The 17,126-nt window shown below is 38.6% G+C and overlaps 1 protein-coding gene across 2 annotated transcripts; it reads right to left on the reverse strand.

Moving 5' to 3' along the window:
- Positions 1-155: 155 nt before the first annotated feature.
- LOC149203144 (uncharacterized) lies at positions 156-17,126 on the reverse strand. Of its 2 annotated transcripts, XR_016253601.1 has the most exons (5): positions 16,839-17,126; positions 16,689-16,735; positions 11,464-11,540; positions 1,769-2,150; positions 156-272 (listed from the first exon to the last, which is right to left on the reverse strand). XR_016253601.1 is itself a non-coding variant. In XM_089400124.1 (4 exons), exons 1-4 carry the CDS (start codon positions 17,085-17,087, stop codon positions 1,843-1,845), a joined length of 681 nt encoding a protein of 226 aa, XP_089256250.1. In that variant the 5' UTR covers positions 17,088-17,126; the 3' UTR covers positions 1,714-1,842. The 2 variants fall into 2 exon arrangements, 1 of the variants encoding a protein (XP_089256250.1); XM_089400124.1 differs by lacking the exon at positions 156-272 and having other exon boundaries at positions 1,714-2,150.

Consider the following 17,126-nt stretch of genomic DNA (forward strand, 5'->3'; position numbering starts at 1 on the left):
AGCTGCCCCAAGAGATCCGCATGTTAGGAGTTAGTATCTTGAAATTAAGTGAAAATTTATGTCTTAAGATTAAGTAAAAAATTTTGCTTAAGACTTGCATAAAATCCTGTGTGATTCCAGAACAGAATTAAAAATGTTATACCTGAGAGGTTTGTAAAAGCATTAGATATTGCCAGGGCTGTACATACTCCTTTACCACCACCTGACATGTCTTCACCCAGCAACAACTTTGAAAATCTTTGTGTCATCATTTTAACTTCTGCAAACATAAGCTGGAAAACCTTATCATGTTAAAGAGACCATACCAATAGTAACGCTGGTTTAATGATGTTACTCACCTTTCATAATGTGAAGAAAGAACGTGAATGAAGGTCGATAAATGCTTAAATGCTCATAGTGTAACTCTGCTCTCCTACTATTTGTTACAAATATTAGCTCTACTTTAAATGATGTGAAAAAAAGTGTATCAACGACGCTATTTTAATGATGGTCACCCTATCTCTTACAGATAGTAGCTCTGGTTAAATGATGTTACTCTGTTTTCATATTGTGGAAAAAGATGTTACAGGACAAATGAATAATTTAAAATGCAATATCAAAGATGTACCAAAACTGCAGAGGAGCCAAATATATTTATGAATATTCAAGCAGAATTTTCTAGCATGATAATGGGATCATCCTGTTCCATTACATTATCTTGTTAAAGAGTTTGTGGACGCAGCAAAACTATCTGATCTTGAACCAAATTGCTAAATGTTATAGATTAGGATAATTGATAAACTGCGGAAAATTGTGTGCAGTATCAGAGTAAGATAGACCTTATGTGCACTTAATCTGCTGCTCACTTTTCAATTAAAATCTGTTCAGCCATCGGTATAAGCAATTTACAGTATGATTTGTATTAAAAACACGCATTAACCCAAGACATCCCTTGCACTTGTATTTTCATATTTCACTGAGCTACATTAAAAGTAGGAAAAAAAAATAATAAATATAAGTAATGAGTACACACATAAATAAACCACTCCTGAGAATACTAATTGAAGTAGGGGCTTGATCATACTGCATTCGTTTGGATGATGCAACCTTGGTGATCCACTCACTTTTTAGGTGAAACAAAGGTGTACAACACATGAGTTAGTGCAGCTGTAATCTACAGTAAAGAATGTCAACTGAACAAACCTTGAAGAGCCCAGAATAAAAGAAATAGTTCATTATAAAGAAAACACCTCTACTGTCAAGAACATTTGTCATCTACTATTTTAATTGCAAATATGAATTTGACATGCATGAGACATGAAATTCCCATAAATTCCAGGGATTTGTGGTTCTGGACATGTGTTTCTTCTGTAAGAAAACCATAGAGTCTGTTTCAAAGCTGCATTGGGAGAAGGTACCAACTACTGGGCAGAGGTAAGTGCATTTTCGATACTGGGAAATTTAACAATTAAGAAAGGTACTGCTGAAATCCAGATACTGAGAGATTCAGCGCTAAATGAAAATTTCCCTAATAGGTTGATGTAAACAGCGACCTTTCTAAAGTCAGAAACGTGTTTCTTTATACAAAAAGTTGTTGGTTGAATCATAAAACCGAAGCGACCTATCTAAAGTCAGAACATGTTTCTTTATACAAAAAGTTGTTGTTTGAATCATAAAACCCAAAACAAAGCGCAGTGGACCACGTACTTGAATACTCTTTGTTCATACAACAGAGAAGAGTTCTATTAAGATATAACTAAACATGCCATATATAAGTAAAGATATATACAATGAAAGTTTTGTTGGCTTGTAAGCATATGTACAATAACAGCATTATGTAGAGATGTCATTGAGAATGAGCCGCTAATCATATATGCATGATGGGCCATGGCATCGGCAACACCAGTTAGTGTTTATTGTGGTGCCATGTTGTGCGAGCTGTTCCTGCAGTTGATGTCGCATCTGCCTGTGTGCATCCCTTTCATGGATGTGAATTGTAATCTTAAGTAGTTTCCTTATATTCTTTAACAGCGTAATTGCTGGGCGCAAACGGTATAGTGGCATGGATGGTTGTGGCAGGATCCTTGTCTGCATATCCTGTAATGTAAGCACTTGTTGCTGGATTTCTTCGCAACACTCGTACAATTGTCGTAAATAGCATGTATTCATACCTGTTGGCATCAGAAAAGGGAACACTGTAAATGGCAATGAATATGTTTGACGATTTTGTTTGAAAATTCGAAATAAATTAAACGATTCGAAATGAATATAAAATCATATGAAATTAAATATAATAGCAAGGAATCTATGTGAAACTTTTGTATGTAGTAACTGGTGTTTACCATGTGGGTAAATCTGGAAGGCAGGCTGTATGATTGGCTAAAGTGTATTATCCTGCATAGATTTTGATGCAAGGAATGATTCCTCTTGCTGTCTACGCTTAAGATATGGATTCTTGTGCATGTGTGCAATGCGGGAGAATGGGAATGCTGGATTGATGTGTATGTCCGATAGTGACCGCACTCTTGAAATTGCAGTGAATGTTAGCCCTTGGCATTCTATGGTCCCGATGTCCACTGTTGCTTTGTCTAATGTCATTCCTTGTGACTTGTGTATTGTTAAAGCCCATGCCATTTGAAGTGGTATCTGACGGCGTGCACCCCTTGTGATGGGAGGAATGGGTACATATGTTGGGTGTGAAATGTCCCATGGTGTTCCTCTGTATTGTTGAAAGTCAACAACCACAAAGGATGGTAATGCTGGGGGCTTTGAGTCAGTTGAATAAAATATTGAGACGACCTTCCCAAGCGCGCCATTGACAAGGCCTGCATGTACCCATAAGTTGCTGGTGAGCATAACTTTTTGTTCATTGCATAAGAGCACCTTGGCAGGCAGGTGCTCATCTTCTGTTGTAGTAGGATTTTTCTGTATTTGTTGTTCCGCAGAGCAAAGTGCTACTGGGATGTTCAATTGTTTGAGCTTTTTCTTATTATGCAAGACAACTGCGTTGTTTGTTGCGAATAGGTGCATGGACTCGCTGAATGTGCATTTCTCCTCTGGTGTAAGAGAGGAACTTGTTCTTGACATTAGATGTTGCCAATCTTCAAGTGTAGATATTCCATTCCTAAGATTTGCAAGTATTTGCCAAAAAGCAACCTGGGACAAGCTAGCTCCTTGTTGACGGAAAACGGTTGAAAGTGTTATGAATATGTCGAAGCTGCGCCAAAGTGCAGTGCCACGCGATGTCCCAGCATATAAAGGAATGTCTTTTACAGGTGGGAGTTGGCCTAAATCTCCGACAAGGATAATTGAGCGATTACCAAATGGTGTATTCCAATGAAGAGGGAATGCCTCTCTTAGACGATTGTCAATGCGAGAAAGCATTTTTGGACCAATGAAGCTCATTTCGTCAATGAGGATGTATTCTACATGACGGAGCTGCTCTTGCAGCTGTAGGAGCGGTTGGCCTTCGAGAGGATGCATTGTCTGGATAGGGATATGAAGGGCAGAATGAATTGTGAGGGCATTTATGTTGAAAGCTGCAACGCCGGTTGGTGCAAGTAACAATAAACGGTTTTTGTTGGCTGGCGAGTTTTCCACAAATGCTTGGTGAAGGCATTTAATCAAATGGGATTTTCCTGTGCCAGCTGTTCCTTGTACGATGATCTTCTGTGGGGATTTTGGCGAAGGGGCTTTGAAGTGTGAAAAAACAGCGGTGAAAGCTATGCTTTGGGTAGGGGATAATGTATGCTCATGGAGAAGGTTGGAAAATGATTGATGCTGGTTTTGAATGGGTGAGCGGTTGAATTCAATGAAATTGATGGCGGTTTCTTGCAATGGGGGAGGGACAGTATTTTGTGACCAATTGTGGTTGACATCGAAGTCGCGGTAGCCAATCATGTCGAGGTCATCAATTGCAATATTGTAACCTGGGTGTAGTTGAGAGAGGATTTGCCATTCATCCATCTGAATGGAATCAGGGGGGGTGTGTGGGGTAGGTTGATCTTCAGTAGGTGGGCTTTGTGGGTTTTCAGGTTCACGATGGACATGCCATGGTGTATATGCACCCCTTTTTTGTTCCCAATGTGCAATAATTTCTGCATCAGTTGAACCGATATCATCAGGGAGTGTTCGGAAGGGGAAATACAAGAGTAATTCACTCCAACAGAATGTGGCATAAGAAGGATTAGTAGAGGAAGGAATGACATTGTAATGGGGCAAGACATGTACAATCATTGGGGGAAATAGGTGTTTCCAGTGGTTGCTTCTCCGTTGGGAAGAATATGACCACGAGCGAGCAGCTTCAAGGAGGGGCAGTGCTTCTAGTGAGGCAGGCCTGTTCATATACGCAACGATAAAGTTTGGTGTCGAACCAGGATTTTCGGTATCTTGCAAAACACGTTTGAAAACAATCCTGTTGACATTCAAAGAACGGAATATACGACTGGAAAGAGAGAGAGGTAGCTTTTGTAACATATGGCATATTTCCTGTGCACCAATGTCTCTATCTGCAATGGTTTCTGTAAGGAGTTTCCGGATGACACCACTAGTAGGTGCTTCTGGAAGGGCACTTTGTGATAGTCGCGATAGCATTTGACGGTAGCTCTCAGATCGTGTCTCTGCTTTTGTTCTATATTTTGAAATATATTTCAATACAGCATGGCGAGAAAGGACTGGTTGGCAATCAACATTTGCTCTCCAAATAGAGAGTAGATCGGCGTTGTGAATATTCAATCTCTCATCATTGCGAGCAGAGACGTAGGTTTTATTACCCTTATCATCAATGAAAAGTGAAGAAGTGGACTTCAATTCCCACGGTACTCCATATCGGCAGCTAAGCACATTGTCTTTCTTACGAAGACAGGAAGATTCATGACACTTTGTATGGCGTTGGACGCAGTTGACAAGCTCTGTGTAGTCTTCAAATTGATTGGATGCGAATATTGCTGTTGCGTCAAGGAAACACGGGTTATGAATTGTTGACTGGTGAAGCGGAATAGTTTGGTGTTCTGCCGGACGTGGATTCCAAGCAGTTACGTAGTGGTCGAAATATTTCTGTGCATTAGCAACTTCCAATGCATTGTCCCAATCAAGTGTGTCCATGTCTGGTGCATTTTGTAGCCAAAGGAAGCCATGAATGTGTGCGGATCCTCTATGTTGCCATTCGTATCTGAATATAACATGGAGGGTACATTCAGTTAATACATGTATATGCAATGTATAAAATTAACGTAGAGGGATATGGATATTAAATAATACCTGCACCAGTAGTCGGTTGCATGGAGGCCTTTTTGAAGGATTTCTTCAAGGAAAATTGTAAATCTGCAATGCATATATTGGGCTGTTAGATGTGGGTTTTTAATTATGTTTTGGATTTTCCATTGGAAGGGGTTGACTGGAGTGGAATGAACACTTGTCGGCATGATCGCGTGCAAGTCATGCCATTTAGTATCAGCTGCACTGAGAGTGAAGAAGAATGTTGGGCTTCCTATTTGTGTGATCATGTCAGTCAGCTCAGTTCGGCGTTTGTTCCAGAAAGACCGTGTTCCTCGTAGAGCTGACCCAAACCTCATTATTTGCTCTGGCAATCTTGAATCCGGAGACTCATGAAGACACTGGCGTAGTTCTGATACCGTTGTTGGCAAGTTGTTCTCAATGTACTTCTTCACGAAGACACTGGCTGTTTCTTGGCTACGGTGGCACATTAGAATGTTATAAAGATAGTAGCGGAATCTTGGGTGTTGGCCAAAGCGGTTATCATGGTAGTGAAGCAAGTGCAAAGCATATTCATGCATTTCAACTTTTGTAAGTCTTGGTTGCATGATCATTGCAATGCCTGTAGGGAAGAGTGTGGGGAATGCCATGGCAAGGAGGCCAATGGTGTTGTATTCATTTATAGCGGTTGGAGATATTGGAGGCCAATCGATAGAGCTTGTTGAATTTGAATGGGTCGAGTGCAAATAGTTAGAAATGTGGTCACGCTCGGTACATGAGTTTGGGAGGACTGGAACGAAAGAAGAGGGTTGGATTTCTAATGGAGGTAGCATGACATCATCAGGATTATAAGTGGAATCAGTAGTGGTTTGATGGGGTTCAAAAGAGGAGGTGGTTACACTGTGGAGAAGAGAAGAAATGTCTGTAGGGAGATCTGGAAGTGTAGAAATTGTAGATGAATTCAATTGAACATCATGGTAGTAAGGGTCATATTTTATTTTGTATTCAAGGGCTGCAAGGACACGTGATTTGCAAACGTAGAATTCGTAAGCCTTTTCAGATGGATTTTGCCTTTTCACAATGAGGATGTCTAAGTCAGAGAGCATCCGGGGTAAGTATTTGGCAATACTGGTAATATCTTGAGGGAAGCTAATTGTATGGCCACTATATTTATATTGACCACCACGGGAATGAGTGACTTGTAGAATGGGGTTGACACGTGCAATGAGCATTTCTTCAACTTGCGTTAATTGGTGAAGGACATAGGGTTGTTCTCCAGGGTCCATGTTGTTCAGTTCAGAAAAACGATTGGTAGATTTAGATGATGCACAGCGAAAACAAGAGAGTCTATTGTGGAAGAGCTTTGTTTTCATTCCTGGGTATGCTTCCTTGCATGTTGTGCAAACATGCAAGGTAGAAAGTCCATCAATCCTTTCTCGAAAGCGACGGTGCTCTTCGTTAAGGGGAGGGTTATAATCGATATGATGAATGTGTGATGGGTTGGTTTGTATAGGTGGGAGAGCATTTGAGGTGGGAAGGGATGTAGAGGAAGTAGTAGGGTTTTTGTGCTGTTCATAAAGTAGTCGACGTCGTGCATTTATTCGATCCTTTTGTTGTGCATATAGAATACGCCGCCGCTTGTTTTTGTCCGCAAGTTGATTGTTTGGTGGCATATCTAAACAAGTACAAGTAATAGTTGTTAGTTTTCGTAAACAAGTAGTGCATGTTTGGTATCTCATTTTATTGGGTGCACATCCATTGTGAATTTGGAACATTATATTTTGAACATAGTTTTAAATGTTTCTTAGTTCGACATCGGTGAAGATAGGTAGAGTAGGTAGAAGGGAAAACATGCAATTAGGAATGCTATGAAATCATATGTTATTTCAGTATCTATCATTGAGAGGAGAGAAACAAGAATCAAAATATTTTGTTCCTTTTACTTAAAAAAACTTTTGTTTCACATGTTTGATCGATAAAATGAATAGCTTAGCAAGCAAGGGATCAGTGTGTATCATGTAGAGAACGAACAAGACACATAGTGACTTTGTACAAATGTTGATATTTATATTACGTAAAAAGTAAATGGCAAACATACATATGTTGGAATGACTGGAAGAGAGTATTTTCAATGAAAACTATAGGTTTCATCATAATAACATGGGTGTGTAATTTACAAAGATGAGACAATTAGTTGTGTGGAAATGGTTCTATATGTACAGACAGGCATGGTAGATGAAGCCCTAAGAAAAAGTTCACAGGTGGCGAACAATAGGTCGTTTTGAAGCGGACAGTGCTTGAATGTCAGTGAGCGCTTCCTTGCATGCAGAGGCATATTGAATTTCCTCTGAATTGATCAGTATTGGTTGCAAGCGTTGAACACCGTTGAAGTAATCTGTTTTAATGGAAAGTGTTAGCTGGAAGCGGTGCCCTGAAATGCGGCCACAAATTTCTTGTAGATCAGTTGGTTCGATAGAAAGTAGGAACAAGTCTTTAGCCGTGATGCCCATGAGCTCGTTCCCTGCATCATTGAAAACTGTGACGTTCTGTAGATTCCCGGTGTGGTCATGTAGTTCAATTTTGAGTTTGTAACGGTAGTCGCATTCTGGGAAGTCACCGTTACATTTTGTACAATGCCAAAGATTGTTGGAATGCTCCACAACCTTCTTCATACATTGTTTGCCATTGAAATCTAGTGGACATGCTATAAAGTAGAAGTCATCCATATGAAGAGCAGTAATTGTTGCTCGAACTGAAACCCAGACCGCTTTATCAGAGGGCTGCATGCAAGCAATTTCATGAAGCATCTTTCGTGGCAGGGCACGTTTCAAATAAACACCATAGTTTCTACTCAAAGATGGAGAAGAAGAGCTATAGCCGGTTTCACGGAACCATGCATGTAGTTGTTGAGTTTTTGGAACCTGTGGATTTAATGTGAGAGTGCTTGTTGGTATTGTCCCTATTGTGGTGCCATTAAATTCAGACATGCGCCCTCCTTTGATTGCAAGAATTGGTGGGTTGTCAAAAGAGTAGAAATCAGAAAGATGTTGTCCGATATAGTCACAGTGGTCTCCCCATAATGTTACATCAATGCTAAAACCGGACATGTCCTTTAGTATGAGTGTTCTCCTTAATGTCTCACTTCCATCTTTTCGTCGAATTGTTGATGCAGGTGATGTGGAAGTAACAACACCAATGACATCTACATTTGTATTTGGAGTTGCATTTCTTACTTCAGCAATATTCTTGAAGTGAAAGCTTTGGTAGGGAAACGTTGGATCATCTGTAGGACATGGATTGATAATGGAAGCAGCAGATAAGTAAATCTCCCATTTGTTCTTGAGGTGGTTGTAGTTTGGATTTGCTTCTCTCACTGTGCCATTTGATACAATGTATAATTGCCCAACCTGAATTAGATTGTAAAGAGATTCGGCCAGTTCAGCAAATGCAGAAAGGTGGATCTCTTCCTTATCACGGTTGATAAGGTCAAATCCGAAAACTTTTCCTGAGCCTCGCACATTGTTGTATGCCTTCAATGACGTCTTTGCAGATGCTCTGCCTTGGATAGACCAATACTTTCGATAAGGGTTGAGTGCTGTGAATGGAATTGTTGTAGTTGTTGCCGTAGGTGGTGGAGTAACTAAAGAGGGCAAGGGATCTTCAGCTAACGAAGAGCTAGATTGGGCTGAACCCGCCTGTGCATGTTGCAGCGTTGATATGTCCTTCATCAACACTGCTGAGCGCTTCGCAAATTCAAGCTCGATGATTCAGATGGACCTTATGTAAACAAGTAAGAAATGAATTAATAAAGATTGCATTTTCCTTTTTTTGTTGCAAAAAACGGCTAGGCGGGTAAAGTAAAAGAGGGTGGTTTCAAATGGTGGGTCTTACGAGGAGTTTTGGAGCACCGTGCAAGCTACTTTTTTGAGCAGAATTATTGATCCAATTTGGATGTCTCCAGAGACAACTTGTGGGCCATATGCGGATGGTAGCAAAGTCTTATGTTGATGTGCTCCATCAGATAGAGTAATGTGGAAGTGCGAGGATGTTGTTTTCAATGAGGTAACGAAACCTACATCGATTATCTGAAGTAGTGGTTGAATCTTGGTGCAACCATTCAGCAATAGAGAAATGGCATTCGGTGTCAAGGTTGTCTCCATAATAGAACAAGGGGTTTCTTTTTCCTGTGATAGGAGTACCTGCAATTCATCAATTTTACCACAATACAAAATTCTAGTCGAAGAAGATATGACATGAATGCGGAATCTAATCTAAGAAGCTTAAAGCACTCAACCACTCAAATTAACCCATCTGACTAAATCACTCAATTATGAGAACACAATTTCAAAATTGGCAAAAAAAATAATTAATAAATCAGATTTAAAAAAACTGCAAAAACTTGCCAATATAGAAACCTGGAAATTGAAATAGATTTAAGTTGCACAAGACCAAAAAAAATTAATAAATCAGATTTAAAAAAACTGCAGAAACTTGCCAATATAGAAACCTGGAAATTGAAATAGATTTAAGTTGCACAAGACCAAAAAGACCAAAAAGAGGACCTCCATGACCACACAAAGACTTGAAAAAATAATAAAACGGTTGTTGATAAAAACATAATCTACCATTTAGCTCAACCAGTTGCGGCCAAAGTTGCTGGTAATTCAGCTAGCTCAAACCCCTCTGTATTTGGCACACGAGATGCCTTCCACAGATGTGGGGAAATATCTTTTGGGTTTCAACAGAGATATTATTTGGAAATTTTGGAAAAGAAAAGGCATAAATCTATCCTGTGAAAGCCAAGTAAATGGAAATTCAGAATTACACCGCACCCAAATAAATGGAAATTCAGAACTGTACTACACCCATATAAATGAAAATTCAGAATTAGATTGAGATTAAAGGTATTACTGCATGATCAGTCGGTAAAGGTACAAAGTTCAAATCACTCTTCTTGTTAAAGTGGGTATTGTCCTGTATTATGAAGTGGGGTTCATATCTCCTAGTGACTTAAGAAAAAGCATACTTATCAAAAAAACAAAAAAGATAAAAGTGAGTACCTGTTGTTGGGGCGACTGTGGCTGGTCAGCTCTGCGAATGAGCTTGTGCTGGTTGACAAAGTATCGGTAAAGCTGTTGACGCGGCATTGTGATGATTTCTCTAGAGAGATTGTGCTTGTTGTTATGAAGCCAATCTTCGATCTCATTGTGCATGACATTCCTTCGCCTGGGCAATGTCATCAACCATGCACGAGCTGCTTCCCACCCATCCCTGTTGATGTTACTATTGATCATTTTGGATTCTTCTTGAGAAGCAGAAACAACCACATCTCCATTGTTATTATTATCACCACCACCATCTCCTGGTTCTGCAAGAGGGTATGGAGCTTCAATGGCAGACGAGTCCGGGGCCTGTACATCCTTGTTCTCTTCCCTTGACATCATCATATGTTCTAGTGGGACTACAATTCCAATCCCAACAAGTGGTGAAAATCTCTGTGACAATCTCGATCACCTAGATATCAAAAGGCCTGTGAGTGTTGTTTTCTTAAACACTAGATTTCAAGGCTGCCCATACCCAAATTCCCAGATTAATTTCAAAGCAATTAGAAGCTTATTCTCGAACGCCCACATGGATTTCAGATGAAAGTGAAACAAAGAAGGTAATAAAAAAAAGCACCCGAATCAATTTTCAGATGATGCCTTTGCGAGTTATCCACATGATAAGCCCATGTGCAGTTTAAGGACCATGGGAGAAGTGAAGGTTCGACCTTCTATGTGCGAAGTGAACCGTAGGGGCAGGGTTCGTAATCACAGTGAAAGCAGTGGTGTATATAAATGGTAATTAAAGCATCCGACACTCCCAGGTAACTCTTAGGTGAATTTGACAGATTTTAACACTTTATCCACCCCACGAATTACAGTTTTAACGACCGCATAATTTTTCCAGTTAACATATTCACACTTATTGATTAAACAGTCCTTTTTAAAGTCTACGTAATGTTTCGGAATAGAACCATGAAAGCAACAGCATAGGTTGAGAGAAAAATAGAAATAACCTAATTGCAAAAATAAAAGAACTTTCCATCTGATGCTTTGAGGAATCAGATTAAATCAATACATTATATAGTTTATTCTGGGTTTATTTGAGAATAGGTAAAGAAGCATCCGAGACAATAAACCTTATGTAATCACCAAATTGGTCCAAAAACCATGGACATGAAGAATAGAAAGAAACACAGGCACGACATTTGCGCTCGAGAGCACTCACCTGCAAGGTAAACAGAAGAATTCTGAGAAACTGAGAACCTGGGGGAACAATTTCTGAACCTGGGAACAGCTCTGTCCCTGCCAGTGAAAAACACAGAAGAGAACACTAAGAAAACACTCGAATAACAGAATTCTGAGAAGAAGGCCATGGCCCTTCTGCAAACCAACATGTCAATGTACATCTCTTGGTAGATAAAGGTTGAAACTTCTAATAGATGAGACAGATGTATAAACATTTTTTGGTTTTAGTCTACAACGGAACATCCTGATTTACAGCGCTCTGAAAGTTAGGAGTCATAAAACATAAACATGTCACCGTAAATGAAGGTTTGAATTTTTTTGAAATAAAACGAAAGTTTTGGGGAAAAAATAAACACTTCTGAATCAAGTAATATAAACTTACCATAACTGTTCAATTAAGCATTTATAAATCAAGTAATATAAAATCAACTTCATTTATGTTAACTTCTATTACAAATTCCATAAAAATGGACCCAATCACAATCTTCTTAATATATCTTATCGATGAAGCTCTTAGAACATACAAATAAATCAAAAAAATATTTAGACATATATTTAAGTATTATTTAATTTTTACACTTCCACAGCTCCTGTGTAGCAGCGCAGTAAATCAACATGTAAAAGGTTGTGTTTACCCAGAAACAAAGAAATTGAGCATAAAATAAATATATGTAGAGGGCATATCTTATGTTCATTCAAGTTTGGGAACAATTGGCAACTGCATTTATTAGGGTACCACCGGGAGATGTTATCACTGAAAACTGCCCTTGAGGATCTTGCTTTCAACAGGGTCAAATGAAAGGCTTAAACAGAGTGCATTGTCTTGTAATCACACTTCCTCTCTCTTGCGTGTTGATATTTGTCATCAAAGAGGAGATTCGCCAAAATTATGGAGGCTGAACTTCAGATAATCAGGAAAAAGTGCCTCGCACCTGGAATCTCCTTGCTGTTCAGTTCAGATCTCCAAGGTGTACACAGAACAGAAATATTTCATGCCCTAAAGATGGCATATTATCAATTGATTAAGATAAACTTTCAACATAAAACTGGTTCAATCAGATCCAATGCAAGTAATATAAAATCAACTTCATTTATGTTAACTTCTATTACAAATTCCATAAAAATGGACCCAATCACAATCTTCTTAATATATCTTATCGATGAAGCTCTTAGAACATACAAATAAATCAAAAAAATATTTAGACATATATTTAAGTATTATTTAATTTTTACACTTCCACAGCTCCTGTGTAGCAGCGCAGTAAATCAACATGTAAAAGGTTGTGTTTACCCAGAAACAAAGAAATTGAGCATAAAATAAATATATGTAGAGGGCATATCTTATGTTCATTCAAGTTTGGGAACAATTGGCAACTGCATTTATTAGGGTACCACCGGGAGATGTTATCACTGAAAACTGCCCTTGAGGATCTTGCTTTCAACAGGGTCAAATGAAAGGCTTAAACAGAGTGCATTGTCTTGTAATCACACTTCCTCTCTCTTGCGTGTTGATATTTGTCATCAAAGAGGAGATTCGCCAAAATTATGGAGGCTGAACTTCAGATAATCAGGAAAAAGTGCCTCGCACCTGGAATCTCCTTGCTGTTCGGTTCAGATCTCCAAGGTATACACAGAACAACAATATTTCATGCCCTAAAGATGGCATATTATCAATTGATTAAGATAAACTTTCAACATAAAACTGGTTCAATCAGATCCAATGCCTTGTAGGGGGAAATGCGGTCGAAGAAACAAGAAAAACAATCAAGTGAATATGTCATATATGATTTGTTGAGAAGCATGCTCAGACAGGAACTTATTGCACAGATTTCAGTGTGAATGTGCAGTGAGTGGTTTGAGACATGCCGAAAGTGACCACTTAGAAAATGGGTAAATAATTCTATTTTATAATTCACTAAAAAAAAGTGAAATATATTATGTTTTATAGTTGACATAGCCTAAGGAGTCTAATGAAGTGTAATTAATACATTAATGAGTTAGATTTAAACTGGGTCATACATCTCAGGATGAGATCAGGGTTTTGGCAGTTTAGGGGTTTTTTAGTAAATCATAAATAAAACAAGATAGAAGAGGTAACTTACAGTGGAACAGATCTAGCAAGCAGGAGAGGAACCAGAAGTCAGTGAGAAGGCCATACAGCAGAACCATATATCATATTATCAAGCCTTAAAGCAGCCATACAGGTCCATACAGCACATATGTGCTGCAGGCCATACAGAGAAGGATTTTGGTGATTTGTCTGACTATACAGCTGCTAGTTTAACAGCCTGTGGAGCTTAACTCTCAGTTTCAATTGTTTGGCTTGAGATTATAATGATAACAGTCATCTACGGCTAAAGATTTTAAGCTCTCCAACATATCGAGCATAAAAAATCTGCAACAAAAGGTCTAAGGCTTCATCAATGATCAATGCTTCAAAGTTATAAACGACTCTAGGTAGAAGAATTATAATGAGACAACACTAAAGAACTCCAGCAAATATGTCACAAATGCAGTCAAAATCTTCTGTTCTATTTTTCAGATAAGCACTCGTTTTACAGGTTTATCCTTCAAAACAAGTACTCAACAAATACACAATATAGTTCATTTCAGAATAAAACTCACTACTCATTTCATAAAGTTCAAACTTTTCAGTCAGATATGCCAGTAAAGCTCTGGCAGAAATCAGAAACAATAGAGAACTCAATGAGTGTGTTCTAGCAACATGATTTGATCCAAAACATTTGAAGAATCACATCTAAAGGTTCTTTGCTGTAATCAGAAGGGTAAAAGAATGTTTTGATATGCCTGTCAGAATGGACATGATATAGTGTCTTATTTATAATCTTGCACAACCCAGTTTGACGACAGTCATCAACTAGAAAATAAGTCCTCCACCAAGGCCATGTTTCACTTCATGCCTAGTATTTCGAATAGTCAAGGAACTGGACTCTAATGTTTGTATAAACGAATTCTACGACTATTTAGTGGAGAAGGTCTGTGAAACTGAAATATCAATTTCATTAGTTTCTTTGTACTACCTCTTTCACCTGAGACCTCTATTACTAATTTTCTAGTTTAATAAAGTTTGCAACTCTTGAAGCATGAAATTACTGGCCTAAAATAAGAGGGGCCTAAAGAAATGATTTATTTAATCTCCAAAAGATTTAAAAAAAAAAAAAAACAGTATATATTTAGTGCAAAAGTCATAACCATCTGATAAGGAACACTATGAAGAATCCTAAAAACATGGGTGTGGCTCATTCCTTTGGACAACTAGATGGTGCCCAATTTAGGGTATGGATGCTAATGTTGCATGTAAAGCAATAGTGCAATAGGGTATGGATCATTCCTTTAGACAGATAAGTGGTGCCCAAAAAGGGATGTGAGTGCCAGCATTGCACATGTCAGGAACAGTGCCACCGAGAGTATAATTCCCCAAGATGTGCATAAATTTTGTAAGTAACGATTTCTAAATCCATGACTTTCATTTTCACATTGATGCATAAAAGAAGCAAAGCATGCCTTAGACAAGGAATGTGTACTATAAACGGCATATTGACATAAAACCAAATAGGAAAAATCTAAATTGATGAGCTTACTAATTTCAAGCATACAGATCAATTATCCACTGCCTATGTTTATGTAAGCATAATAGTTTCAGGCATGGAGACCAACTACCTACAGCCTAAAATTCAAGCTAAATCTAAGTGTACTCTCTCTGACTTCTCAAACAATTTCCTGGGACATGAAAACTGAGAAAGTTACATATTTTATTCGTGAACAATCTGTAGGTGTAATACTTGCCCACAACACTCATTCATTTGGAAAGCTCCACTAAGACAATCATGTTATGAGGCAAATACGGTTAATCAAACAGCATAAATTATTTAGAAGTATCAAAACCCTACAGATTGTTCATGCAGTTTACAAGACTTGATGTCCTAGCCTTTCGGAATATTTCAATCTAACACCACTCTCATTTGTGAGGCTGGGAAACAAACAAAGCCACAATGATTTCCAGAATGTAACTCAATATGCTAGCTAGCACAGTACCACTCATACAATGCATTGAATCTTCCGACAAGAGTGCTCTGTAGTCAGATTATCAGAACTGAATCTATTTGTGTGAATTCCGGCATATAGCTGCAGAAGTGCTAATAACTACCAATGACATCACATGCAAGATATGCTAAGACCTGACACAATTTTCCCTCTGACGTTACAGAAATTGGGCACTGGACTACAAAAGTTATTCAAATCCCTTAATATAGAAGACAATTAAACAACAATATCCCTAGATTTCAAAAACCGAGCTTATATTTTACTAACTTTAAATGTTATCTGCTCTAAAAAAATAGGACAGAAACTGTAGAAAGCAGAATCTGCTTGAAAAATACTCTATGGTCTTCCGGCCAAACAGGTGGCATCCAATGTCAGACCTTTATTTAACAAGATGAACAATGAAAGATCGGTAAGCAGCCAAAATTTTGTAGAATGCATACTGATAAGAATGCCTCAGACATCAACACCAATCCACCAATCCAATAGCACAACAACCACCAATCCAATAGCACAACACTCTCATATAACTAATCCTAGCGAATTGCCAGATAATCTTAGAAAGTAACATGTTGTGGACAAGTGAAACACCCATTTATCAAGCCTTCCAAGTAAATAATAAGAGAAAATGAGTCTCGCTTTTCAACAATGCATATCTCGCAAGATTTCATATCTTAAACAGAATTAATAAACACATCATTCAAAGTATTTATGAAAATGAAACTACGAAAAGGTTGATTTTATATAGTCGTAGTAGGGTCGAACAATCAAAACAAAGTCCAAACATAAATTATGACGCTATAAACTCAAACCAGGGCTGAGAGGCTCGAACTTGAGAGAGGCAAATATACATGTTCATACAATAAAGTAGGTTGAGGGCCTTGAAACTCCAAAAAAACCCATAACAGTTATGCACAGCTCCCACAGCCAATAATTAAAACATTATATAGTGGGAGGAATTCCCTATTTCCTAAACAATCCCAGCTATCTAAAACCGGGAAAAAAATCCATTAGACAGTGAGAATCAGAGACACTTAGAATTCCAACCTGGAAAAGAAGTAAAAGCAAGACGAAGTGTATCCTTGAACAATTGTCGTGCAAGTCAGAAAGCAAGGTGGGAAGAATATCAGTTTTAATACATACCTTGGATACCGGATATCGATGCAGTGAGACGTATTTGCTGTGGCAGGCTTCAGATTGAGGACGAGCACAAAGATGCGGACAAAATATCAACCAAACAAACGCAGAAGGGTTTTCGAATATGTAGAGTGAGAAAAATGTGCAGAAAGTTACCAGCAATAAGCCCAGAACGCAGATAAGCAGATAAGACAGCAAAACCTGGACAGATAACACAGCAAAAACTGGAGACATAGTGCAGCAGTGAGTGGAAAAGCAGAAAAACATTATTGCAGAGGGCGTGGAAAAGACATGAAGAGCAAAAAATGGATGGATTGTCGTTGAACCGGGTGTTTTCTGTTCCGGCAGGCGCGGGCGCATCGTCCACCTATGCCCAGGGTCAGTCAGTGAGGCGGCGACAACCATGAATACCTCCGCCCCTTCTTTGCAGAGGCCGATATGCAA

The sequence above is a fragment of the Pinus tabuliformis genome, chromosome 2_1 (assembly GCF_031772625.1).
Source record: "Pinus tabuliformis cultivar Carrire ecotype Pingquan chromosome 2_1, CPIR1, whole genome shotgun sequence".
NCBI classification, from domain to species: Eukaryota; Viridiplantae; Streptophyta; class Pinopsida; order Pinales; family Pinaceae; genus Pinus; species Pinus tabuliformis.